Below are 27,953 nucleotides of genomic sequence, written 5' to 3' on the forward strand. Positions count from 1 at the left end.
TAAAAATACAGTGACTTTATTTCCATCATCTTACAATCCCCAGTATCACATCTGGTAAGAAGCATCATTTCTATAAACACAAAAATATTTCAAGAAAGCATGTTACAAGATAGTATATGTAAGCAACAGTTTGGCAGAATTTTATCAACTCTAGTAGTTCACAGACCCCTCCCCCCAAAAAAGCCAAATTTTAAAATTCAAAAATAACAGCTTTATTTAACATATGTTACACCTTAACACTTAAAATATCATGCTCTAGTTAAATATTTCATCAACAACACTGTATACAAATAAAATATTACACAAAATATATTTAAGAAAATGTTTTGGTCTTTGATCTGAACAATAAATAAAAACACAGGCACTTCTACACGGAGACAGGGAAGCAGTCACTACTCAGAATAATTTTGTATACGTGACATGTGGAAATATGGCAAGAATAGAATCCCGGAGTTTTAAACTGACAATCCGTTCACGAGAAGGTCTGCAATTTCAATCTTTTCACTTGAAGTTCAGAAATTACAAATGCCTTCCTGGTCCACATCGAAAATTCCTAAGCACAATATGGCTGCCAGGGTCAATTCAATCTTTTGATGGCCATTATGGAATCATACTCATGATCTTCAAATACTAAAATTAGAGAATTATCACGGTACCACCCAGCAAACCAAATATCAGGACTGTTAAGCTTTCTCCTTAGTACGGTCCTAAGACCATGTAACAAGGTAAACCGGATAAATGTCACACAGTGATTCTCATTTTGCAAAATTAACTGACCTACTAAAACAAGAAAATACTGTTGGGGTGGCAGGAAATTTTGACAGAAGTTAATTTCTGTAGCCGATTTTAAAAATTCATCCAAATTTCATGAAAATAAATGGAATTGCATTTAACAAAAACCACCGAATCATGTATAACGAGGTCTTTGTAGCCAGCATGTCTATAAACACCTAAGTTGCAGATAATTCAGTCATTATAATGGAAAGTAAGAATACTCTCTCTCATACGAGGGCAAAACATAAATAACCTAAACCTGGAAATTCCAGAAACATAAATGATTTCAGCTATGAAGGAAGGCAAATTAGGAAACAATGGCCACTAGCCATAGGAAGGACTGGAACCAATTTTCCCAGCATATCCTCTGTGAAAAGTTAACAATCTTCTGCTTTCCCTCTTCAGAAAGTACCACACCAGAGGGTATAAAGGCCCTCAAATGGATACTACTAATGAAGGCAGTTCTGATGGTTTAACATAGGTATTACCCCTAATGTGAAAGAACACAACATGGGAACTATTCAAGATATGTCTTTCTATGCAAAACTTAGTTTGTATCTATTTCAGCAATTTAAATGAGCATCTTGCAACCGAGACCAGATATCAATCATCTCTTGAGGTTTTCTACTATGTACTAACATCAAATCTACATAGGAACAAATGTTATTCTTGTTTTTCTCTTCTATATCAAATGTCTTGAAACCTTTGTGTTTCTCTGGAACGAGGCCGAGTTTCTGAAGGCACATTCCAGTATAAACATCATCAATGGGGTAGAGAAGGACCCGGTCAGTTATATTGTACAGCCTCAGGGCCAGGTGGCCAGAGTAGAGGAATCCACCTCCCCCTGCATAAGGCGGATAGACACCAGTGTAAACAACTTCTGGGATGTAGTACTTCAGTTTCTTATCCCGATGAGGTCCAGCATTGTGGATCACGTCACCTATAAACAAATCTTTGGCTTTGTTCTTGGATAAGCTATTCAAGTAATTCAGGATGTGATGCGTGTTCACAAAAACATCGTCATCGCCCTTGAAAACGAACTCGGCATTTGGGCAGGAAGTGCTCACCCACCTGAGAAAGAGCACTTCTTTCAGGGACAAGTTGAAGAAAGTGTCTCTGTAGTTCCACATAAGAATGTCTTGGTGCTTCTCACTCTCGAATTTCAACATATCTGACAGGTCCGGGTGGTTGTCCTCTGGCGGGGTCTGACCCAGTAAGAAGACTCGCACTACAGTTTGGTTCCCCACGTTGGTTTCTCTGCCCCAAGATTCCCGAATTGCTTGCCTTCTAGCAAAATGTGGAATGAGGGACTTTATAGCCAGTAACAAGAAGGGTTTCTTTGCACATTTATCCGGTTGATCTATAAGTAGTGAATAATTTCGACATCTCAGATACAGTAGAAAGTCTTTAAATCTGTCTGGCAAATTGCTGAAACCTGAAACAACTGACATGACCCTCAGGTCAGGTTCACAAAAATTTAGATGGCTTATGTTGGAAAACCCGTATACTTCCCCCGTCTGGTTGGCCAACATATTCAAAATGGGATTGTACCGCCTGTTCAGCTTCTCTTGTTCTCTGTTCCAATATGCCACAGGGGGGTCAGATATCTTCCAGAACTTTTCTTTGGGTATTATTACTTCCCCCTTTCCATTTTTTTCTTGGCTGCTGCTTTTGGAGACTTCCACAATCAAATAAATGAAGACATTAACCATCATCAGGATACCCAACAATTTTATTCTTCGACGTCCAACACTCATTTCTCATATCTGGAATAAAAAGGAGGAGCATTGTATTAATTAGGTACTTATTAATTTGCATTTGCTGACATATGTCACTTGCCTCTTTGTCTTTATCTTCTTTGGAATAGTGGTTTGGAACACAGATTCGAGGCTCATACTGCCTAGGTTCAAATCATGGCCCTACTATTCTAGCTCTGTGACTGTGGGCACGTTGTATAACTGATGTCTCAGTTTCTCCATCTATAAAATGGGGAAAATAACTCACTTCATAGAATGGTTGCATATGAAAAGCTTTCGAAACAGTAGCTGGCCCACAGCAAGCAGTACGTAAGTGACTGTTAATAGAGTGGCTGTTTTAGACACCTGAAGGCAAAGATATACATTTACTAAGTAACCCCACAGGTGTTCAACTGCCTTGCTTACAAGGACACACATACAAACCAGTGTGTTGCAAACTGATTCACTCACAATTCATAACAAATACATTTTATATTGTGACCCAGTTCACACACAGAACTGTATTCATGTGTTACAATGTGTGAGTTTCCGTGTAATTCACAGATTTTTTTCTGTTTTGTTTCATTTCATTTTTTAGAAAATGGTAATACCAACCCTGAATTGTTTCTCAATCCACACTTTTGTAGATGAGGAAACCAAGGCAGAGATTAAGACGCTTGGCCAGGATTGCAGGGCTAGGAGTTGGATGAGACTGAGTATTAAGAGAAACAAAATGACAAGACTCATATTGGCTTTACCCTACTAGCCAAAAACTGAGGACAACCCAAATACCACCAACAGAAGAACGGACTGTCAAACTGTAGTATTTCATACAATGGAATAACCCCCAGCAATAAAACTACAACTAGCTACAACAGCACACCGTGCATGAAAGACAGACCACAGGGGCACTTGGCTGGCTCAGTCAGTAGAGCATGCTACTCTTGATCTTGGGGTCGTGAGTTCGAGCCCCATGTTTGGTGCAGAGATTACTTAAAATAAACAAACAAAGAAATGTTAGGGGTTTTTTTTGTTTTGTTTTCGCTTTTTTAAAGAAGACCTCAAATTCCATATATGTTAGGTTCAAGAAGGCAAGATTAACCTAGGATCTAAAAACCTTGGGGCGCCTGGGTGGCGCAGTTGGCTAAGCATCCGACTTCAGCCAGGTCACGATCTCGCGGTCCGTGAGTTCGAGCCCCGCGTCAGGCTCTGGGCTGATGGCTCGGAGCCTGGAGCCTGTTTCTGATTCTGTGTCTCCCTCTCTCTCTGCCCCTCCCCCGTTCATGCTCTGTCTCTCTCTGTCCCAAAAATAAATAAACGTTGAAAAAAAAATTAAAAATAAATAAATAAATAAATAAATAAATAACCTGAAAATGATAGAGATAGAGGTTTTGACTGGAATGGGGCAGGAAGGAACTTTCCAGAGAACAGAAATGTGGTATGTATATCTTGGCCTGGATGAGGGTTTCATGGATGTACACATTTGTCAAAACTCAAATTGCATACTTAAGATCTCCGCTGTTCATAGCAAAACGAAAAAGGGAAATGAAAATGACATTTTCGTGAAATATCAAAGGCCAAGAATAGATTTCAGGCTGTGGGCAACAGAAGAAAGAGCAATAAAATAGTTTATTTGACAGGGATGTAACTCCAGAGTTCGAGCACTACTGTGATGGATGACTTATACAAGAAGCATAAACTTGACAACCCAAAAAAATAGGAATGGTAATACACTGCAAGGAATGTTCTTACCAGGTTAATTCTATCACTGAGAATCTATCCTTAGAAAAGAATTCCTAAGAAGTACTGTGTCCCAGGCACTGTGTAATACCTTACTTGATATAGTGAATCTATGAAGTAGGTGTGGTTACCTTTATTCCCATTTTATACCTGAGGAAACAGATTTAAAGAAGTAACTGTTAGAGGCAGAGCTGGAATCCCAGCCAAGGCAACCAGGTTCCAAGGCCACCAAATCAAAGGGTAGTTAGTCAGTCTCCTCTGACCTCTAGAAACAAAGCTGGGTGCTTATTTCAAAGAATAGTGTTTATTTTTTTTTTTTTAATTTTTAGTGTTTATTTTTGAGAGAGCGAGCGAGCGAGAGCATGAGCAGGGGAGGGGCAGAGAGAGAGGGAGACATAAAATTTGAAGCAGGCTCCAGGCTCTGAGCTGTCAGCACAGAGCTCGATGCGGGGCTGGAACTCACAGACCACGCGAGATCATGACTTGAGCCAAAGGCAGACAGTTAACTGACCGAGCCACCCAGGAGCCCCTATTTTTTTTTTTAATATAAGAAGATATTTAAGTTTACTGGGTTCTAACAGATAGTCCCAAGGTAAAAGTATTTGTTATGCTGAGAATGCTATGAAGCTATCACATGTTGGACAGCCCAGATGAGATGGGTTGGAATTCACAAGTTCTTTTGTGTCTTTTAAAATCTGTTTAGTAGGTCCTCATCTAATTGCTTCTGTTTATGTGCTCGCTTCGGCAGCACATATACCAATTGCTTCTGTTTACCACTGCTCAACAGCTTTGATTATAGACAAAGAAGTAAAAGGTGTTTAAGAAAAACAACAGGGGGCGCCTGAGTGGCTCAGTAGGTCGAGTGTCCAACTCTTAATTTGGGCTCAGGTCATGATCCCAGGTTTGTGAGATCAAGCCCCGCATTGGGTCTCCAATGAGCATTGAGCCTACTTAAGATTCTCTCTCTCTCCTTCTGCCCCTCTCTCTCTCTCTCTCTCTCTCTCTCAAAAAAAAAAAAAAGTATATTAAAACACACACACACAATGGCCCCTACCCCATACTTCTAAAGCTTTTGCACATCTAGAAAACATGGCAGATGACCAAGTTATGTGGGTGCCCCCAACTCACCCAATAAGCAGCCCCCATCCCACTTCAAATCTCCCCTCCCTTCTGAACCACTACCTACCCCTCCAGAACCCCACCACTGAGCTACCAAGAAAGGGCCCTGTTAAATAAACTTCCTCCAGATAACGTAGTAAAAAACCACAAGACATTCCTTACTCCTTAATTCCAGTTTTAAAGGGCCCCAAGGCACACACAACCTGAATAATTCAAACACCCATACCCAGGTCTAGAGTCCACACCCTCCTCAGGTTAACTCCTTTAAAATGAGCTTTTGGGCAAACCTAATGATCAAACTGAAGGTCTCAGTCCAATACATCTTTGGCAACCTAAACCCCTTTACTCTGGGCCTTACTTGCAAGGACAAGAGAACTCAAATGGACACTTAGAATATACTTGCATGGGTACCTCATACAGTTAAAGAAATTGCCATCTTTTTAGAAAATAAATCATAATTTTAAGGGTTGTTTTTTGTTTTGCCTTTTTTTTGGCTTCTGAATTGAAACAAAATAGTTTTCAAAAACAAGCAATTTTCTCTAAATTGGGATAACTCTCCTACAGCTACAGTAGCATTTGACCCAGTATCTCTGATCTCTACATCTTGGGCACTTTATGTAAACAGCTTGAAGGAAGGGCAATAAGGAAAAGTATGAGGGTGAATGGAGAAAGACTACAATGAGGACAAAGATTTCGAAGGTACTCAAGAAAAAAACAGCACGCACTATGGGGCAGCTAACTACATTTTCAACTCAGGCATTTTCAACTCAGAAAAGGAATATGGGTATCAGTAGACTACTTCTGAAATTTCTAGAGTAAAAGAAGTCAGTTTAAAGAAGAAAAAAGGAAAGCACAGTACTTTACATAGCAGGTTGTGAACCTCTAAGTTAATTTTCCTAGGGAAAGATTCAGAGTGAATAAGATGGGAGACGATCCCAGATAAATGAGCTGCATGAGCTGGTTGTACATCCAGGTTATGGGGCAGGGTTATGGCTATCTGGAGTCCAGCCATAACTGTCTGAAGTGATGCTCTGAAGTTTCTATCACGAAAAGCACCCATCCTTCTTTCGGGAATATTTGGAGGAATACATCAGGCTTGCCACCCAACTTCATCCACTGCAATTCAGGCTTTTATTTCCATGATCAAGACCCAGAGAGGACTTCCCACCACCTCGGGCAAGACAGAGCTTTACGGCTCTCAAAGGGACACCATCCTCACTTTATTTACATCTGCTCAAGGATTCCAGGCTGAAGGGCATTTTCCTGCCCATTTCCCATTTGCACCCCTAAGGGAAGCTGAAAGGACAGCGCCTTAACAGTGAGAAAAATGGAGGCTCAGAGAGGGTTAACTGAGCTGCCCAAATATTATATAAGAGTTAAGTGACAAGGGTGAGAGGATACAGTTTTTCGGTTTCCAATCCAGGGCTCTGTGGATCTCCTCCTTTTTCTACAAGGCACAGCCACATTCTTGTAATCTGACCCTGGTCAACAGCAAGGTTACGAGGGCTGGCTCAAGACTGAAAAAAACCCAAAGCACAGGAAAACTCTGTTTGTTAGCTCAAATGTACCAAGGTACATTTGATCATTACTAAGACTCTCCAAAGAAAAGGAAATGCGAGTGCCTAGAAGCTCCCAGCCCCCCTTCTGAGAATGGGCCAGCCTTACTTGTCCAAATTCCCAAACATGCAGCTCAGGCTAACGCTTACCCACTACTTGCTAAAGGACATTTTCTTCCAACCTGAGAAAAAAAGATGGGAAAACCAAGATTCTCAACTATAGTTTTCCATGAAGTTTAAAAGTCATCTTTCATTTGTGACCTGGGCACAGTCCCTCTCATGAGAACTCTGCTTTTGGTAGACTCTTACTACAAACCAAAGTTCATGGAAAGGAGGACAAAACAGTGACCCCCATAAAAATATCTGTGGGAAAAAGCTCTCTGAATATCTGACTAAATATTCCCATTACAGACATAAAACCAATACGTGTCCTTTTCTGAGCAGGAAGTTACATTGCTTAAAAAGAATTTGAGTAAGAAAACTTAACCCAAAGCTGGGCAAGATGTTATACTTGTGAAACACAGAATTTTTCTTATGAGTAACAGAAATAGGAAGAAATCCCAAATGCTAACAACCTTAGCCTTTCACCTGGTGCTCCCCAATAAGGACTGAACAGTTTTGAAATTTCTAAAACGCTTCAGTTGGTTCTGTGTAACGGAAAACAACTTTCTTCTTTATTTTGCAATTAAAATATTTAGAAAGCAAGTTAGAAACAGGAAAAATGTATTTGTTAGCTGAAAACGGATTACAAAATAGCACAGAGGCCCTGCTTAAACTATGTGAAAATCCAGATAAAATACGACACGAAAACAAAACTGGTTTCATCGGGGCGGTAGGATTATAGGTTATTTTAACATTCTTTAACACTGCCACACCATGTCCCTCCTTGAATAGCCTCTTACCACAACATCCAGACTGCCTGGGATGGGGGTGGGAAGCATATCACACAAAATTCCTGAGACTGGGTTCCCATTTATGAAGCCCACGTCGCTATCCTGTGTCACGGCCTCAGTCCCACAGTCTCTATATCGTTGCACTGGACCCCACAGTGTTCCGCAGAGGCTCTGCCACAACATCCACCCCTAGCCCACCTGCACATCTCCTGTGCTCTTTATCTGAAGTCACCTATTAGAAAGGATGCTTTCTATGAGCACATATGCTTTCTTTGAATACTTAGTTAGGTACCTGCCAGGCGCCAGCAATCCTATGAGGCAGATACTCTCTGAGAGGTGACTGAACTTGCCCAAGGTCACACTAGTTCAAACCCAAGCAGCTCAGCTCCAGAGTCTGAAGGTTAAACCATGATGCAAATGAATGCTGCCACACAGGGTTATGACTAATGGACACTAGTCTTACTTTCAGTGGTTAATCTCCTTAAGAGTTATTAAATATTTTAAAGCTTTTCATTTATACACTTTAACCTACAAAACTACCATCCGTCAAAGTCAGATACTAGAGGCAGGGTGGTAAATAAGTAACCTTGATTCCTCTATAAACTAAGTCCTGGACAAAATACCTCACATACCTCATTTTGTTTCCCGGTATGCAGTCCAAGCAATCCTAGTATTTCATTCATGGACACTCGAGTGAGAACCACTGAAGTGTATCATCCTAAAAGGTTTCCTCCAGTTCTGAAAGCCCTAGAAACACTGAAACAAAGTGCTGACCAGAAAACATTTTATTGTGGCCAAGAGGACTCATTCTCACAGAACTCCAACTCAAGGAGAGTCAGTCTCTCTCTCTCTTTCCTCTCTCTCTCTCTCTCTCTCTCTCTCTCTCTCTCTCTCTCTCACACACACACACACACACACACACACACACACACACACGGAACCAAGGAGCTCAAGCAAGTTAGGGAGATGGCTACCAATAGCTAATCAGGGCTAGAGCAAGCAATCATATCCAGGCCTGACCCAAAACCTGTGCTTGAGACTGCCATACATTCTCACCCCAGTATTCCCAAGGTTAAAGATAAAGGAAAGGCAGGACCTTCTTGTGTAACCATTAAATAAAATGAGCAGCCATCCCCGTCCAGTCAGGCTGAGGCAAGGAGGCTGGAATTTCAAGCTCTTGATTCAACCACAGTATGAACTAGCAGCCTTCGTGTCCAGGGGGCCCTGCTTCCTGCTCACTCTCCTGCACAAACCAGACACACACCCCTTCACGGGGGAAAGAGCCCAAGTCCACTGCCATATCATGAGGGCAGGGGAAACACGTACACTCTCTGGAGAACGTGCACATGGTTCTGGCTGGCTGCTGCTCTCCCCCACCCTCCAAAACCCTGGCGAGAATGGCTTTCCTAAATCCTTACCTCCCAGGCTGCTCCCATCTGTTGCCTAGTCCTTGCCAGCCCCTTCCAGGCTCTGCTCCGATAAACAGAGACAGGGACAGTTTGCAGCTAAGTGGTTCTGGGGGAGAGAACAGCTTCTAGCACTCATGCAGACAGTGGGGTGATAAGGGTCTGAGTGAAGCTGCTCAGAAGAGCTGGGCCAGACCTAGAACCCATTCCTTAATAGGAACAAGAAACCTGACCTGGGTTCTTGCCAGGGCTGGGGCAGGGAAGCCCAGGACTTCCCCCATAACCTAGAGGCTGGCACAGAGAGAGAACATGTGTCTTTGACTTTGCTTTCTAATCTCTAAGTCACAGAACAAACTACTGGCTAAATTCAAGGAAATTTGGTTCACAGTCATTAATATTAGTACTTCATGTTTGAAATGAAAAGGGAAAAGAACATATGATGAATGTGCTCACCTACACATCCCCACAGGCAACATTATACATGAAAGTGTCTGGCAGGACATGTTCTGGTCCCCAAGTGATTACAGTTCCCCAAAGCCTGGTATGGCTGACTTCCTCAAGTGGCATTTGTCATTTAAGATACAATTAATCACTAAGTTCATTCTTCAAATAAACATGTACAGAACTTTCAGAAAAGGAGGAAGAAGAAAATGCGCAAATGATGGCAGGGAATTAACCCTCCCAGAGGCCATCTTGACCCTGCTTTTTGTAAAACTGACAACAGTTTTAGATGTTCAGTGTAAAAGATTATGTAGTTATAAAACAAGGCTGGTAGATGTTTGAGGGCAGAAATGTCCCAGATCCATTTTCACTTTTGAAGGTCAGCCTGGCATCTGCAGTCAAACAGCCCAGAGTTAAATTCTGATTATGCTACCTACTAGCTGTGTGACCTTGGGCAGTTGCTTGACCTCTCTGGTTCCTCATTTGTAAAATGGGGATGAAATTACCTACCACACCAGTTGTCTATCACTCACTGGGCATTCCATGGTTCTCCTTCAAGGATTCTGATTCCTCCAACACTAAGCACATTTCATTGCCCCTTTCATAAATTTGCTCTCTCTGGGAACTTGGTCTATGCACTGCCTTAAGCATCACCTCCAAAAGGAGGATCACAGGTTGACGGAGGATCACAAGTTGACTCAGTTAACTGCAGATATTAGCTTCTAACAAGCTTTGTGGGGTCCCTCTTCTCAGGCCCCCTATTTAAAATGGATCAACTTCACAGGCACCTGGGTGTATTACCTCAAACTGCTGCCCCTTCCTGCTCTGCACATCCAACCAAGGAGAAGAGTCCTGTGGACCCACCTCCATAATGTGACTTGTACCTCTGCCATCACCTCTCCTCTATTCTGCTCAGGCTCTGCCACCAGCCACTGTGATAGCCTGCCACCTTATTTCTCACCATGCTCCCAAATATGCCCTCTTCCTCAAGTACCCAGTCTTCAGCCCCCTGTACAAACACACATTCCCTGCTTATGTTCTTCCCCTGGTGTGGTCAGACCACCACCAACAGGCTGCTGCTCCCTCAAAGGGTAACCTGAACTGTGTTGTCTTCTAAAATTCCTTGGGGCACTTGTGTGGCTCAGTCGGTTACGCATCTGCCTCTTGATTTCAGCTCCGGTTCATGGGCTCAAGCCCTGTATTAGGCTCCACGCTGACAGTGCGGAGCCTCCTTGGGATTCTCTCTCTCTCTCCCTGTCTCTCTCCAAATAAATAAACTTCAATAAAATAAAATAAAATAAAATAAAAAAACTCCTCTCTTCTCCATTCCCAGAGCTGGAGCTCAGGGCTTCAGGGCCTCTCCCCCTTTTCTACAACATGACCTACCCAGTGATATGTCCCAACCTAAACACCAGCCTCAGTCCTCCAGTTTTCCAACTCACACACCCTTCTGGTCCCAGCCAGGGCACTTCATAACTATTTGTGCTTCCCTTCAAACCATCTCCAGCCAACAGCCCCCACCCCAACACCATCCACGCTTTAACATCCAAACACAGCAAACACACTTCTCTTCCAGAAAATCTCAGCTTCTCTCTGCCATCTGCAGAGTGCCTTCCTTTTGCTAGGCCTTGCTGGAGAGCTTCTACTCCTTCCAAATTAGCTCAAGTGTCACCTCCTGGCTGAAGCACCCACCTCGCAAGAGTTAGGGCATCCTCTCCTGATCATGTTGGCCTACACCTGGGCATATTGCATGATCACACTCTGCCACCATTACCCCCAGCATGTGGCACCTAAAAGTCATTCCGCATTTGCTGAATGGACAGATATTTTGGTCATCTGGCCAAGTTCACTGAGTAGAAACTGCATTAAACACATATACCTCTCCTCCAAAGAGAGGACACTGGGAAATCATGTATGAGCATGCTGGTAAATGACACACACGTATTTATATAAATCTGTCTCTCTTTTTAAAACACTGAAGTACAACAGAAAAAAATTTAAAGGATCTTTCTAGAATTGAGAGAGATGAATTTCAAAGTAGTGAGCCCATATTAAACCTGAGAGCTCAGGATAAGATCTGAAGAAGTAAACAGGGGTGGACACTATAGCCCAGCCCCCCATCTCCCACAGTCAGCCCCAGACCCACCAAAGGCAACATACTTGTGGGTGTGCTTCGGGCACATCCTGTGCATGGGAATGCACATGCACAGGACTCAGTAGTGCTTCCAGGTGAGGGCTCCATCCCTCCTCCTGCAGCAGACCCTTCCTCTGTCCTATCCCAAAACAGAGGAGCCTCCACATCCCCTTCCTGGTGGGGAGCGGGCAAGTGGGGGAAGAACTGTTACCACCATCAAGGCCATGACGGTGAGGCACAGGGTGAACCCTAAAGGAAGGCAGGCCCTTAGTACAGACTTACAATTTGAGGGCACCCACTTCCCTAAGGCAGGAAATCATTTTAGAAAAGAAACACTGAAGTGCAGGTAGTCACTTCCTGTGGAGCTTCACGTGTCTTGAAAGCCCTTGTTAAGAGCTGGACGTGGCTATGGCTTGGTAAGTACTTCCACTGGCAGCTGCAGGATCCTTGCACAAACAGTGTTATCTGGCATGCTCTCAATGGGCCGCCAAGACTTCTCTGACTCATCCTTCTGCTTCGTTGGGTTACATGGGATATGTTTCAGTCTGGGTCCAACCAGGAGGCAGAGACCACACAATAATTTAAGCACAAGTTTAAGAATATAGTAAGTGAGTAACTACAGGACGGAACAGAACTCCACAGAGTAGTCTCTGGCAAATGAAAAGTACCAGGAAAAGGACAAACGTGGAAGACAGCTTCAGAGCTTATTTGAGAAGGTATGGATGGCGGAAAAGTTCCCAGGTTCCCAGGCCAGAGATGGTTTAGTCACCAGGAGAGCAGGAACAACCCTCTGGGGTGCAGGCACAAAGCCTGGAACACATGGTGTCCCCATCAGGAGGATGAGAGAAAACAAACCTTTGAGACTGCTGGTGGGCATTCAGAGAGAACGAGGGTGGAGAGGGGGTCACCACACACAGGGAGTCCAGGATGTTGCTGGGACAAGGAAGTAGGGAGACCCCCTTCGGTGGCAGGTTAGCATGTCAATGAACGGCTTAGACAGGAGCAGCTCCTGGCTGCAGCCTGGGACAAAGACTGGGTGGCCAGTTCACTAGACCATGTCATGTGGTCTAGGTTCACTAGGCCAGTCATGACCATGGGGCTCCAGTATGAATATACATGGGCCTAATGACAGGGGCCAGGGAAGCAGTGGCCTGGGGTGGGCCCAGGCTCCCCTTCCTACCACTGTTGCCAGAGATGGAAAAAGCCATGCCCTGTAGGTACCTAGGAGTGCAAGAAAACGAGCAGGTTCTGTAGGAGAGTCTGGTTCTAGACACTGGGATCCAGGAAGGAGAATCCTACTCTTCTGCAACACCCTCTTCAGAGCCTCAATTTATACAAGGCAAAGGAAAAATATTTAAAGGCCCTGATCCATTTTCACATATCAGGCAACAAACAAAAACTGGCACAAGTTCTAGATCCCTAGATCACCAACCCAAATTCATCTCTAACTACAGTACTTTTATTGGAGTCTGAAGTTGGGAGCAAAGGTTTGTTATAAAACATGGGCCCTGTACAGTGAACTGGTAGGTAGGCAACAAATACATGACAGTCCATTAGCTGATAGCAGAGGCCAAGGCAGGAACTGAGTGGGGCCAGTCTGTGGGCTCTGAGGCCACACTGGGAAGAGGAACTAGGTGCTGGTGGGCCCAGGGCCTCTCTGCTGGAAGAGGATGACTCATGCCTACGCCTAACTTAACAAGTGCTGTTGCTGGAGAGACTGTAGGAATGTGTTTTCTTTCACAGCCCCGCTATTTACAAAAAAAGAAGAAAAGAAAACTGGCAAAATCACAGGAATATGAAAAAAGGAAAAATGAAGAACTCGAGTTGGATGTGCACACTGATGACAAATACAGTTGACTTTTGCATTCACGGCAAATTAATTTCTGTAAAGCAGGTTGAGTTCACAGGGGAAAGAGCACAATCTGAGTAGTCTGTCTTCTATCGGTGGATCTCTCATACAGCTTTGTGGGAACATAGCTATTTGTTCTGGCTTATCAATCACTACCAAGGAGTTGTTCATGATTTTCCACATAATCGAAAAAAACCCTGATGAACAACCTCATAAATGCAAGTTTTCTGTCTTAGGATTTCCTTTGGAAAAACTACAGAGAGAACGCAATTTTTTTTTTTTAAGTTTGCTTATTTATTTATTTAGAGCAGAGGAGGGACAGAGAGAGAGGGAGACAGAGGATCAATCCCAAGCAGGCTCTGCACTGTTAGCACAGAACCCAGGATGTGGGGCTCAAACTCACAAACCATGAGATCATGACCTGAGCTGAAACCAAGAGCCGGACCCTTAACTGACTGAGCCACCCAGGTGGCTAATTTAGAAACCAATCAAATTGTTCTCCCCACCCCATCCATCTCCCCCACCAAAAAGAAAGGTCAGAACTGGTTTATCTTCACTGGACACTTAAGAGCATGGAGCCATCCACACTGATGTGGTCCACTGATCGTGGACACTGTCCTTTTTAGTCTTTACAAAAAATGGACATCTCCTTGTTTTAATTTACACTTTAATATGCTTCCGTCCTGGTTTTCCTACTCCTCATGCCCTTTCTCCTTTTCCTATGTCAGTGATTCTCCTCTCATTTAATCTTCTACAAGCTCAAAAATGTGAAGCAATTAGTCTGAGGTCATGGAGCTAATCCCAGTGGAGCCAACATTTGGACCCTGGAGCCTGACCCTAAGACTAAGCTCTTATTCTTTCTACCACACAACACTGATGCTCAAGATGTCAAGAATCCCCAGATAAGCTTGGACTTAAAAAAAATAACTTAGGAATGAAAATCTTAATCAGCATGAGAAAGCAGCATTGTAGACAAAATCGCCTGTTGGGAACCGTTCACTGGTTTGAGGTGCCAAAGGTCCTGGTCCAGTAGTGTAAGCACCTTCCTTGATAGGGGTGAGGTCCCTGCAGATGTGTGTGAGGAATTTACCCACGCTATAGAATGAGAGACTGGCAGGGGCTGAAACTGGTCTAATCACATACTCTCCAGGCAAACTCTTGTGAGAGCTGTTTACACAGAGAAAATGTGACCTTTTTCTTCCCTTCCCCTCTAGCACCACCGCCTGAAGCGAGGGATCCCAGCACGGCCCTCCATCCTGCTACAGGTTAGTGCACAGAACTAATCTGGCCCAGAACTCCACTCCCCCAGCTCTGAGAGGAAAGGACACCAGCCCTCACCAGAAGAGATGATCAAAGAGCAAACGTTGACCACAAAACTGTACCACTCAGCCTTTCACTGGGTTTCTCCTTCACAAGCACACACATTCCACACAGAGATCATATACCAATTTCGTTATCAGAAAGAAGCTGTTAAGACTTTCCTTTCCAGGGCCTTGTAGCTCATCTACTCCAATCAACTCATTTACAGAAGAGGAAATGAAGGCATCAAAAGGACGTCTTGTCCGACACATCCCCACAGGAACAATCAGGGCAGTGAGTCCAGCAGTGAGAATCACTGTCAGGGACAAAGTCTTTTTCTCATAGTCTACAGCTTCAGTGCTAGGACTTCAACATAAAAAACAAAAAGGCCAAAAGGCCAATTGCCCAGCACTGCCCGGAGTGGTACCATCCCTGATCTCCTCCCGTTGGGTATGTTTGTGGTACTTCCCCTTTGCTGCTGGAACCCCTAACACACATATTTATCTGACTTCCCCACACCTCCTTGCTAACAAGTCTGACACACCCACAGGATGTGGGAGCCTCAAGGACAAGGGCTGGGCCATATTAATTTCTGTATCTCTCGTGTCTGCCACTCAGACAATATATTGCTATTTTGTCAATGAATCTGAGGAAAAGAAGGACATAAAAGGGGAGGTGCAGTAAAGAAACAAAGACTATAATTTTTTATTTTTTTGGTCCTTATGATCAAGAATCAACATCACTCTAAACAAGTCATGGTTCAATAATTTTCACACACAGGCCCTACATCTCCAACACCCCCACCCTCACCCCCAGAGCACCCTACCTGGCCCCCCGGCTATCTGTCAGTCCAGGTCAGTCCTCTTCCTAAGGGTCCTAAGCCTTTTCCAAGTCCAGTGCTTTCCTCCTCAATGCCTTACCCCTCTCACTCATCAGAAGCAGTACATCACCTAAAAACATCTCAGGAAACAGTCTAATATGATTAAAGAAATCTATAAACAAACATAGGCCCAAGGGTTGAAAGACAATTACAAATTAATAAAAATGCACAGGCATAAATTACAGTATTAGACTAGAAACAGAATCCCATTATATAAACGAAGTTATCAAACTGACCTTATATAAATGCTTCTGGAAGTAACTAGGCCATCGGCCATGGCTTGGCAAAATTTTGATGAACAGAGATGGGGAGGGGAGGAGGTAATTTGGTGCCTGCTATGTAGACTCCTCGTGTCTACAGACACTTAAAACGAAAAGCTGATGAAATCAATAAGAAAGGATATTTTCATGTAAGTATTGGAGAAGAGATTACTGGCATTTTACATAGTAAAATACATGAAATTTTCACTTAAAGACTAACTTAACAAAATTAAAAGTTGACTCTCCTCAAAGTTTTAAAATTAACTTTCAAAATTACATCATTGCCCACCACTTAATTCCATGGGTTGTGATAAGTGACCACAAACAGAAGTAGGAATTTTTTATTTTAAAACAATCACTTTAATGTTAAGCACCGGGACAGCCAAATCCAATGTGGCATAGAGACTGACCTACGTCACTCCCAACAAGCTCGACAAACTTTCAGATCAACCACTGCCCTTCCCAATTTTATTAAATTATATTTGGCAATTCTTGTCCCCACAAAATGCAGAATTTCAGAGCATGTCCATCAATTTACTGCAACATAAAAGTTTACATCTGTCTTCCTTCCAAAATAAATAGATAACCTCCCCAAGACAAGAAAACGTTATTTGAACGTGCGGCAAACTGAGACTGTGTATATCATATTAGACTTCTTTTGTAGCTTTAATATTTAAATTAACACCAATGACATGCATTGTGTTTGTTTTAAGTAACTGAAAAGTTGCCTTGGGAAGTCTCGATTTCTTGGCTGCTAGGATGAGGGTTTCCAGTGCCACGTTTTCGTAAAGAAAATCTGCCCTTCATTACAGTGAAGGTGACACCAAGGGGCATGAGTTACTGGGCCTCCAGGACTCTAAAAACATGCATAAAAACCACAGAAAGTTGTACAGAATTGGCATGGGCAGAGATTTAAATGACAGTGTATTAAAATAGAAAAAATCAACGGATCTAATATCTTGGAGGGGAGAGGGGAGAGAAGAAAGGAAGGAATGGGCTGGAAGTACCAGACGCTCCTTTTAACAACAAACTGACAACTGCATACCAGCCCTTACCCATTCACTGTCCACGTACCAGGAAGCATGCCAAGGGCCCAACTGGATACTCAGTCCTGTGAAACGGTCACCGAGGTATCCTCACTTTACAGATAAGTCAATCGCTTCCAAAAACTGGCCTGAGGTTCCCAAGATGGTGAGTAAACGGAGGGAGAGTGGCAGAAACTGGGAACCCAGATGGGTTCCCAGCCCATAAGTTCATCCCAGTTGCCGCTAAACTTGAAGACAAGCATGGCACTGTGTGGTTGGCATGGGCAGGGTAGAGGGAGGTAGGCATCCCCATCGACACTAAGCACTCTCACAAAGACCATCCTAGATGGAAGCATGTCACCCTCAAAGTCCCCTCCCAGAGAACTCCTGGGCACCTGCACCCTTGTGCAACAACTGAACAACTCCTGTCCTTCCTACCCACACCTTTGCTCATGCTAGCTTCCCCCAGCCTGAAATGCTCATTCTTCTGTTTCTCAATCCTACCCTCATCCTTGAAGGCCATGGTTCAAATTCCACCACCTCCTCCATGAGGACATCCTCTATTCCCTCAGTGCACACTGTATTTAATCTTACCTCCTGGCACTCGGGATCCCCCCCAAAACTGGAGGCTCTCAAAAAGAGTACCAGGTGGGAATGCAAGCTGATGCAGCTACTCTGGAAAACAGTATGGAGGTTCCTCAAAAAACTAAAAAGAGAACTACCCTACAACCCAGCAATTGCACTACTAGGTATTTATCCAAGGGACACAGGTGTGCTGTTTCAAAAGGGTACATGCACCCCAATGTTTATAGCAGCACGATCAACAATAGCCAAAGTATGGAAAGAGCCCAAATGCCCATCGATGGATGAGTGGATAAAGAAGATGTGGTATATATATATATATATACACAAAGGAGTATTACTCGGCAATCAAAAGAATGAAATCTTGCCATTTGCAACCACGTGGATGGAACTGGAGGGTATTAGGCTAAGCGAAATCAGTCAGTCAGAGAAAGACAAATATCATATGACTTCACTCATATGAGGACTTTAAGAGAAAAACAGATGAACATAAGGGAAGGGAAACAAAAATAATATAAAAACAGGGAGGGGGACAAAACATAAGAGGCTCTTAAATATAGAAAACAGAGGGTTACTGGAGGGGTTGTGGGAGGGGGGATGGGCTAAATGGGTAAGGGGCATTAAGGAATCTATTCCTGAAATCGTTGTTACGCTATATGCTAACTAACTTGGATGTAAATTTTTTAAAAATTAAAAAAAAGAAAAAGAGTACCAGGAACTAGTTACCTAGAGCCCACTCCTCAACCCCAGTAGTGTTTCCCAGCCCAAATGGTCAGGGGAGCCAAGACCCCACTCTCCTCAACCCTGAGGGAGGCAGGACCAAGGCGCCCACCACGCATGTGCTATAGCTGTGAGGTGAAAGCAAACCGACCACACAGAGTGAATGCCAGGTGCTGCTCCTCACACACACACACGGAATGTCCAATTAAACCAGGCTCCCCTGGGATGCCACCTCTTCTCCAGAGTCGGGGACCATCCTCATCCCAGTAGACAACCTTTCTAGTGACAAGTGACCCTAGGGTGGCAACTTCAGAACAGGGTACCAAACAAGCAAAATACACCCCCCCCCCCCAGTTCCCTTCCCCAAGCTTCCTTTCCCTTTCCTGCCTCTTCTCCTTTCCTCTAATGTTAAATCTCAAGAAAGTTACTAAAAGGAGCCTGAGGATTGTTTCTAAGTTGCTTTTTCAGATATCAAAATAAGACATAAGGATTTAAAATACCTATCATCAAAACTGGTATTTTGGCCTTTTATCCAAATGTTCTATTAAAAGGGGGGCTGTTCAACCAAAACTTTGGTCCACATATTTAAAGAGACGAAATGGTAACACTTCTTTCTTTGGCCACCTGCCAGGAAAAATTTATGTTGCCAAAATAAAAGAGAACATGTTTGCTCAATATAAGAGCACAGGACAGAACAGCTTAGAAACTGGGCCTCTTTGACCAAGCGGTTTAAATCATCTAATTTTAAGTATATCTGTGAATGTCACCTTCACATGTCACAGGCTGTCATCTACTTGGAAATATCAGGACCACAGCAATCCACGTCCACCCTCTGCCCACTTCTCGCTCCGCATGGGGCAAAACATGGGGGAGCCCCATGTTTCGACATGGGGGTCGAAACACTCTCATGGTTTCTACTTGTCCAACTGAGGAGCTGGAGGTGTCACAGGCCTTGCCCTCCCGCTCTGGGTGCTGCCCACACAGCCTCCCACTCATGCGTGGGGCAGGGACGAAAAAAGAAACGTCATGCTGAAACCAGTGACAGCCACCTGAGGCTTCATTATATCACTCTCTGTATCTGTACTAGTTTGAAAATCTCCATTATAAAGAGCTTTTTTTTTTTTATAAAGGCTCCATCAGAACCTTAAGGAAAAAAATTCAAAAGAGAAACAGTTAAAAATAGGAGTATTCATGAGAGATATTTTAAGTTCATTTGAAGAAAATAATACCTTATGTGGTGATGGGAAGAAAAATAAAATAGCTACATCTCATTTACTATAAAGAATAAATGCTACATAAGTTCCTTATACATAAGCATCAAATTCAGCCATAAAATAAATACAAAATACATTTCTTTAGTTCCAAATGTTAAATATTTAGAAAAGATGGTATTTGTAACAAACCCAATTTGACCCTTTCAGTGCTAAAACAAATATATTTGATTCTAAAAACGTCACTAGGCCTCCCAACAAACAATCTAGAGCCAGACTTGAAGGTTGTTTTGTTTTTGTTTGTTTGTTTGTCTTAAAACCACTATTGTGTTACTCTCTGATCAGGACTCAAAAGCAGTAGTTCAGAGAAGCTCTTGGATGTTAAGTGCTTTTCAAAGAAAATAAACACCAACAGAATTCTGAAGCACAAATTAAAAGCCTTATCAAGTTTATGGTGCATAGAAATAACCTTACTGGAGTGTTAACACTTTCATATTCATGATGGCATTGGATTTTAACAATCAACATGTAAGATTGGCTGTGCAGGTTATTTTGCACGGGTGGGGGAGGAAACAGAAGCTAAGTTGGGTTGCCATGGTTACAAAGGTGTGTGTGTGTGTGTGTGTGTGTGTGTGTGTGTGTGTGTGTGTGTGGTTTTTTGGTTTTTGTTTTCCCCTGAAGTCAGCCCTGGGACCAAAATCTACTTCAAGTTCTCCACAAGGACCACTCTCCCCCTGACAGTAAGTCACTCCCCAGCCCTCCTAAGATTACCATCCCCTGTGACAGCCCTTGCTGCTCCCCTGGGGTCCCGTGTATCAATGGTGGATCTCCACTTTCTCCTTCACCTTCCAACTCTCCCTCCCAGTGGCTCCAGGTGCAAGCTTCTCCTTCCCTTCTCTGCCAATATTCTGAAAAGGTTCTGCTCCTGGTCATGCCCTTTTATATGCCCGGACCTTTCCAATTCCTTTCATCCTCTAGAATCTTCAGTCCTCAGCCTCTCCTGGCTTCCCAGAGCACCTAACACTGCTGACCACCACCCTTGCTTCCCCCTCCCCCCAACCTCAAATTCAAGACCACCCAACCTGGATTCTCTTCCTGGTTCTCTTGCATCTTGGCAGCTTTGCTCCTGGCCCCATGCCCCAAAACTGGTGCTCTCCACAGTTCTGGGCTTAAGCCTATATTGCTGGGTCTTCCCTCGCTCCTGTCCCCTGGACCCTCTGAGACACCACTAGAGCCTCCAATGTCCTAAATGTTAAAAAGCTCCCCCATGTACTTATATCTGTAGCTCACCCCCTTCACACTTCCCTATACTGGTTTTATCTCTCAGTCTCTTTCAAATATATCACATATTCACACTTTAATCCTGCACTATCCCTGGCCTGGTTTGGGCCCTCAGATTTCCCCCAGAAAGACTGATGAAGTGACCGAATTCAACAAGTAGCAAGCACGTATTTTAACTGAGTAGTATTTAAAACAGACAAATAATGGGGTGCCCAAATGGCTCAGCTGGTTGAGCGTCCGACTTTGGCTCAGGTCATGATCTTGCAGGTCATGAGTTCAAGCCCCACATCGGGCTCACTGCCATCAGTGCAGAGCCCACTTCGGATTCTCTGTCCCTCTATCTCCGCCCCTCCTCTGCTTATGCTCTCTCTCTCAAAAATAAATAAAAACATTTTTTAAAAATTAACTAATGAACAGACAGCCAAGAATAAAGTTATGTGGTCAATTACCATAAGGTTGATAGGAACTTACACAAATATAAAGGACAGTACAGATAAGGATAAGGACAGTCAGACAAAACCTCTCTTCTCAGCGAGAAGGTAGCAGGAGTGGGGCATGATAATTCCAGAAAGAGAGAACAGCCAGTGCAAATGCCAGAGGCAGGATAGCACAGAGGCCAGTGTCACTGCAGTAAACTGAACCAACAGCCTGGTAGGTAACAGAAGAACTTTGGCTTTATTCTGAGGGGCAGTAGGAGCTACTGTGTCAAGAAGCATATAAAGTAATTTCAATTGTAAAGATTCCTCCACCTTCTTTCAGAGAATACACTGTTGTAGGGCAACTGGAAAAAAGGTTCCCCATCAGGAGGCTGTAAAATGACCCAGGCCCATAATCACACCTGCCTTGCATCCATCTCATCTTCCTACATGCAAGCTTGACCCTGAGATGTCACCACATCCTCTCCACAAGAACTTTCCATGGCTCCCATGACCTCCATTAGCTATCAAGTGCCACTTCTTTGCATGGTCACTGAGCTTGCACCGTGTCCTATTACCCTTTCCTAAACACCCGGACCTCTAAACCCATGAAATCACCTGCTGTTTCCCTGACACACTACCACAGGCCTGAAATACCTTTGCTCTCCTTTCTCTGCCCTCTGAAAAGTTATTAACTCATCGGTGAAGGCTAAGTTCAAATACCACTTCCTCAGGAAGCCTTTCTTGGCTACCTCCAAAACTACACATTGCTTGCACCTCTACAAGAGCATTCTTTCATGGGTTCCAGGTTAGAGGTGTCACAGATGGCTAACTCGAGGGCAAGAACTGTGCCTGGACCATCTAGGAATACACATGGGGCCAAGCACAGTGCTAGGCACACACTGAGTGCTCAGTTAATGCATGCTGATCAAGTGAATAAAATGCTCATCTGATTACACATCATCTTGAGGTCTTAGGGGGAGGGGGTCCCAAGGACAGATTTTCGCTCTCAGCTGCTGTAATGTGGACAGGGGACCTGCTGGGAGTGTTGGGGGACTGCATGCCTAGCACACCTGACAATGGCATGGCCACAAGTAGGGGCCAGGCTGGGTATGGATTTGAACTCAAGCCTTCAAAGCCTCCTGCCCTCTCAGTCAGGTCTAGGCAGGCCACACAATCTGTTTTAAATTTGCCTAAAGTATCAGCAATGTGTTTTTCATAAGCCCCGTCCAGAAGTGTACAGATACAAGAAAAGAACCTAGAAGGATCCAAACCAAGTTAACAGTCGTTACAGTGTTAAGAGATGGTGGCATTAATTTTATTTGCCTTTACCTGACCTTGATTTTTCTCCCTAAATAAACATCATAAGGAAAAAGTCTTTTAGAAAGAATGCCAGAGCACCACCCAAGTTACATTTAAAGTATGTCTCCAAAAATAGAAAGTATCCAAAAAGCCCACCAAAACACTGAGAAAAGGAGACCACTGAATATATAATGCCACTTACCAGGAAGATTATAGAAGCTGAAATGTTTTGAATGGTTTGTCTGAGTATGCGATCATCTGAGCATAACAACTGGTCCTGTGCTTTCACTTCTGAAACAATTATTTCACAAAATATAAAGCAGTAAACATTGTTCTGGATATCCCGGCCACTTACTATTGCCTCTTATCTAAACTCTTCCATAGACTTCATAATCAAGTGTAAACTGTCTTCCTTGCACCACAGCTCATTCCACGCAGGTGATTGCAAGTGACTGATCAGCTCTACATTTCAATGACTGTCATTTCATGACTTACAGAGGAAATGTCAATTAAAAATAATAGGAGATCAATTACTAAGACATAATACGTCTTATTTAAGCTGAAAGCTACATCAACAAAATATTAAATCAACAAAGACTTGGCTTCTAACTTCCAGTAAAAGATCAACATAACTTTTATAATGAAACGGCATATTAAAACAAGAAAGATATAGTTGCTTTAGTTATCATCCCTTGAAAGAAATAAAAGGGCGACAAAGAGTGTATGTCAAACACAGTGCTAGATACTGTAAGTGTATGATCACATGAATCTTCTTAGTAAATCTGAGAGCTTTATCTTCCCCCTTTCACAAATGAAGAAACACACAGAGAGGTTAAGTAACTTAGTTACAGGAATCACAGTCACACAGTGGCAGAAATGCAACTCAAAACCAGGTCTGTTTCACAAAAGACTCGACACTGTATGACTCTGTAATTCCACTTATATTAAGTTCAAGAACAGGCAAAATCAATCTCTATGAAAGGAGTCACATCTAAGATGATATGAAAGTTAGAATAACGGTTCCCTCTAGCGGGTGGATACAGACTAGAAAGGGGCACAGGCACCTTCTGGGGCACTGAAAATGTTTACTTCTTGAGCGAGGTGGTGGACACACATTCAGGAACTGTACATAGTATTAGGGCACTTTACACTTTACTGTATGCTATCTCTCAAGTTAAAACAATTTTTAAAAATCCTCATCTGACTCTAAGTTCATACTCTTAACCACTAAACCACCACAGAGCCACTGACAGACCCGGCCACACTCTAGAATTGATTTCCTCAGATAATTTTTTTTTTTTTTTTTTTTAATATTCTGGTGAGCAATGTACATCCTAATCACATCAGAGTGAAGACACTGGAACAATAAACCTGCTTTTAAATGCCACAGAATGAAAAGTAGAAAGTATCAATTTCCTGGCTACTAGGAATTTCCCCTCTGTAGCCACATCAGAATACAATGTTCGCAGATGCACAGAAAATTTGTAACCAAGTTATCTATGGAAATACCTAAAGCTAAAATTACACAAAATATTTCAAGACATGTTATAACTTTATCAATAATGCTAACTCTCAAAAGAAATTTGAATTCTGTTACAAAAATTAAGGCAGGCAGGCCAAAGCTGATGGGCAAAGAACATAAAGCTCACAGTAGGGGCCACACATAATAAGTGCAAAATCTCAGCTTAGTGTTCTAACACACAGAGAACTGGTCCATACAATTAACTTTTTCCAGCAGTAAAGTTACTGTACCACATATGCCCTAATAACAAATTCTCCATTAAGTAAGCACAAGTTCTTCCCACTGAAGTTCTGTTCAGACTAGCAAAGCCTCATCACCGCTAGGTGATGATGAAATCATTACATCAATTCTCTCAAAGTCTTATACCACACACAGATACATCTTATTCAAACAGTAATTGCCTCTCCAGAGAGAGGAATTTATTCATCCTACAATTTGGAGATATCTTTGGCAAGCACCTAGTAACAGTTATCCCACCTGAGCGGGGAGTGGGGTGGGGGCAGGAGACAGCTGTATCTTACACACCTGTTGGGTATATGTGCTGTGGTCTTACTGGGTACTTTCGATTGTGTCAGCCAGGAAACCTAACTTTCAAATTGCCACAGCCCAATTTAATTCATATTTTAACGTTCTGTATACACTAAAATTGCCAGGCAATTGACTGAAATGATTTTACTTCTCCCTGATCATTTGCATATAAGACCAAAAGGCCTTTAGGAGAATTTTTCATGACTGGTAACTTATAAACCATGAGTGGACATGTTGCAATAGATTATATAACCGAATATTATCCCAGATGCAAGAATCTTAATGTTTATAAAAGTATACATTGGCATTTATTAATTTTTAAACTCTTTAACAAACTTTTCAACAAACGGTCAAAAAAACTAAGTAAAGTTAATATTGTAGCTATTAAGCAAGTTAGAAAGAATTAAAAGCCCTGACCCAGTATGTTAAGAACAGAGTATGCTTCAGCACATTCACAGCACTGGTCAGGATCCTTAAATTATTGTTTAAAAAGAAACAAAACAAAACAAACACAAAAACATTACCAGAAAACATTAAAACTTTTCAAAGTTTCTCTAAGAAACAATGGATTCATCTTTTCTCTTATTCCAGCATCAGCTGAAAAAGCCCCACACATTTCTATCCACAACATCTTGGCTTTATACCAACAATGCATCATGTAAAGCAGAATGATCCATTTTTTTTTACATTCTTATTCATTTCCTAATATAAGTCCTTTTTTCCCAATGTACCTCTAAAAAAAGGGACACATTTGGACAAATTGTATAGTGAAAAATCAACCATGAATTATCAGTTCCATTTTCCTACTTTAGCAAAACTGTAGTATCTTAGAATCAGAAAAATCTAAATTGTGTTTTTTTAAACAAGGAACTCTTCAAAACTATAAACCATTACTCCGCTATCCATCAGCAACCCCCCAAAAATCATAACTTTTACAAGCATATGTTTATTTTCATCAAAAGATTACTTCATTCCCTGGACTTTAAAAGCTTTATCTCCATCTGCCAAATTTGGCTGATTTCAGTCAGACAAATCTGAATGGTTCCCAGTTACTGTGTCTGGTAAAGGGGAAGTTGATGCCTAGCGGAACTTCTATATTGATTACACAATGACCACCACTTATTAAGTGCTCAACTCCCATAATGCAGAGCCAGGACTTCGGTAAACATTATCCTATCTGTCCTAAAAAACAATCTGGTGGAGCAGGTGTTACCATTCCCAAAACCAGTTATGGAAAATAAGGCTGGGATGATCAAACCTGCCCTAGGTCACTGAACAGTATCGAGACCAGTGAACAGAGAGGGTGGGAACTTGAACTGTTCTGGAGAATTAGGTCTTGCATCATACACATGTCCTCTGCACAAAAACTAAATGAAGAGCAGTGAGCCCCTGCTGTTGGGATACGGCCATAAGGGAAAAGAGCATTTCAAACTGAAAAGTTTCAACATTGTAATTTCAAACATTAGATCCAAAGATAAAGGCATTGGTAAAGGCTGCGCAGAGCAGAAAGCTTTACTTGTAGAGAGTTCTATAGGGTTCTGCACTTCCCTCGTCTTAAAATCTAATCTGATTTAAGAGCACAGGGACTCTAACACTCTCCCAAATTCCACCAGGCTTAATAACCTCTATTCAAACGAAAGAGAAGTGAGAACTAGAGCAGTGGGAAGAAGTGACCGCCCAACCCTGTCTGTCCTCCCACCGGGGTCAGCTGTCAGATCCGCATGGGTGCGACCAGCAGACAGCTGGGCTCCAGAGCCCTTCGACTGGGCTAGGCTCGGGTCTCCCCTACTTCCCAGTCCCAATCCTGACTCCGTTGGCCACCTCCGGAGGCAAAATACACCGGAAGAATTTGTCATAACAAGTAGACACCCATATTCACCAACTGGTTTAGCAATCTGAAATCTACATCAAGGCTCCAACAGGGAGGGGCAGGAGAATATGGTATAATTGTCCTAAACTATCTTTCTACGAAGTTGGGAAGGTTCACGAGGCCATGAGGGTAGAGAAGCAAAGACAAACATACCATCTCTACGTTTTAAGGAGGAGAGGGAGCCTCCTCGCCCTGATTTAAAATGTATTATTTTCAGAGGTAGGCTTCCACGCCGTGACACGTGTGGGGAGATAATGGGTTCTGGGGCTCCCCTGCCCTAAGTGCAAAATACCGTACTCTGGAAATTAAGGTGACTTGGTTTTATTGCCTCCAGAAGAGTCCGCCTGCCGTCCCGGGACAGCCTCCAGGACCCCCGCCCGCGGCCTCAGCGGGGTCCCACCCCGCGCCCCCACTCCCACCCTTCCAACGAGAGGTTTCGCAAGGGCCTGTCTTACACGCTCCCGGCAGCACCCACCCATCCCCCTCCCCAGGTCTCAGGCAAGTAGCCTGGTTAATCATTCAACGCGGGCGGCGTGAAACATTTTTTTAGAGGTCAAAGCGAAAGGTTCTCCCTAAGTTTCACAGAAACCAGCCTTTGGGGACCCGGAGGTGGCAGCGGCTGGCAGATGGGGGCGGGGAGCGGCTGCTGGCGGCTATTTGGCTCACAAAACACCTGATCTCCCCATGCGGCACCCGAGACCAGCGCAATGAGCGGGTGGGGTGAGGGTTGCGAGAGCGAAATCACGCACAGCCCCCTATCCAAACCGCCCGTGGAAGCCAGGTGAGGACGCGGGCCCCAGATGCCGCTTCGCAATGCCTGCATCACCCAGCGCGGGCTCCCCCGGAAGTTGGGGTGCAGCGAGGAGGGGGGAATGTCCCCCGGCCCCGTGGGGGTGGGGGTGGAATAGGGCAAGAGACTCAAAAGACACGCTGCTGCTGGTTTTGTTATCCTCCTCCTCTAGGGTAAGAAAGGTGGAGGAAACGGGGGACGCCTAAATGCGGCGGGAGCCACCCAGGAATGGTTTCCTCCTCTGGGGCGCCGGCACGAAGCCGGAACCGGCGAGGATCTGGATTGGGAGGGAGAGGGGTCAGTGCGGAGCAGTGGGGAGCCGGGAGCAGAGATGGAAAGGAAGCGGAGAGGGCTTGGGGAGGTGGTGGGGGAAGGGAAGGGCGGAGGGCGGGGGGTGGGGGGGCACACCCGCCCGGCCGTACCTTGTCCGGGAGCAGCTCCTGCTCAGCGGGGCGGGGGCGGGAGATCCCGGCCACATCCACGTCCCGGCCGCTCGGCGCGGCTCAGCCCGGCGACCGCCGCCGCTCACGCTCCATGCGTTGCACCGCGACGGGCGGCCCAGTGGTGTCGGCGGCGGGGAAGTCACCGGCACGGCTCGTCTCCAGCACTTGTTGCCGCC

At 43.8% G+C, this 27,953-nt stretch overlaps 1 protein-coding gene across 5 annotated transcripts; it reads right to left on the reverse strand.

Annotated features, from left to right (window-relative positions):
* Positions 1-27,953, reverse strand: B3GNT2 (UDP-GlcNAc:betaGal beta-1,3-N-acetylglucosaminyltransferase 2). Of its 5 annotated transcripts, XM_040463319.1 has the most exons (4): positions 27,757-27,953; positions 22,827-22,915; positions 16,064-16,204; positions 1-2,540 (listed from the first exon to the last, which is right to left on the reverse strand). In XM_040463319.1, exon 4 carries the CDS (start codon positions 2,529-2,531, stop codon positions 1,338-1,340), a length of 1,194 nt encoding a protein of 397 aa, XP_040319253.1. In that variant the 5' UTR covers positions 2,532-2,540; positions 16,064-16,204; positions 22,827-22,915; positions 27,757-27,953; the 3' UTR covers positions 1-1,337. The 5 variants fall into 5 exon arrangements, with proteins under 5 accessions (XP_040319253.1, XP_040319251.1, XP_040319255.1 ...); XM_040463317.1 differs by lacking the exon at positions 22,827-22,915; XM_040463321.1 differs by lacking the exons at positions 16,064-16,204; positions 22,827-22,915; positions 27,757-27,953 and adding exons at positions 7,801-7,807; positions 12,798-12,811.

The sequence above is a fragment of the Herpailurus yagouaroundi genome, unplaced genomic scaffold, assembly GCF_014898765.1.
Source record: "Herpailurus yagouaroundi ecotype Mexico unplaced genomic scaffold, PumYag 391, whole genome shotgun sequence".
Taxonomy (NCBI): Eukaryota; Metazoa; Chordata; class Mammalia; order Carnivora; family Felidae; genus Herpailurus; species Herpailurus yagouaroundi.

Excerpts from the sequence above, each read along its gene's own strand:
- B3GNT2 (XM_040463318.1), bottom strand. The coding sequence starts at position 2,531 with ATGAGTGTTGGACGTCGAAGAATAAAATTGTTGGGTATCCTGATGATG.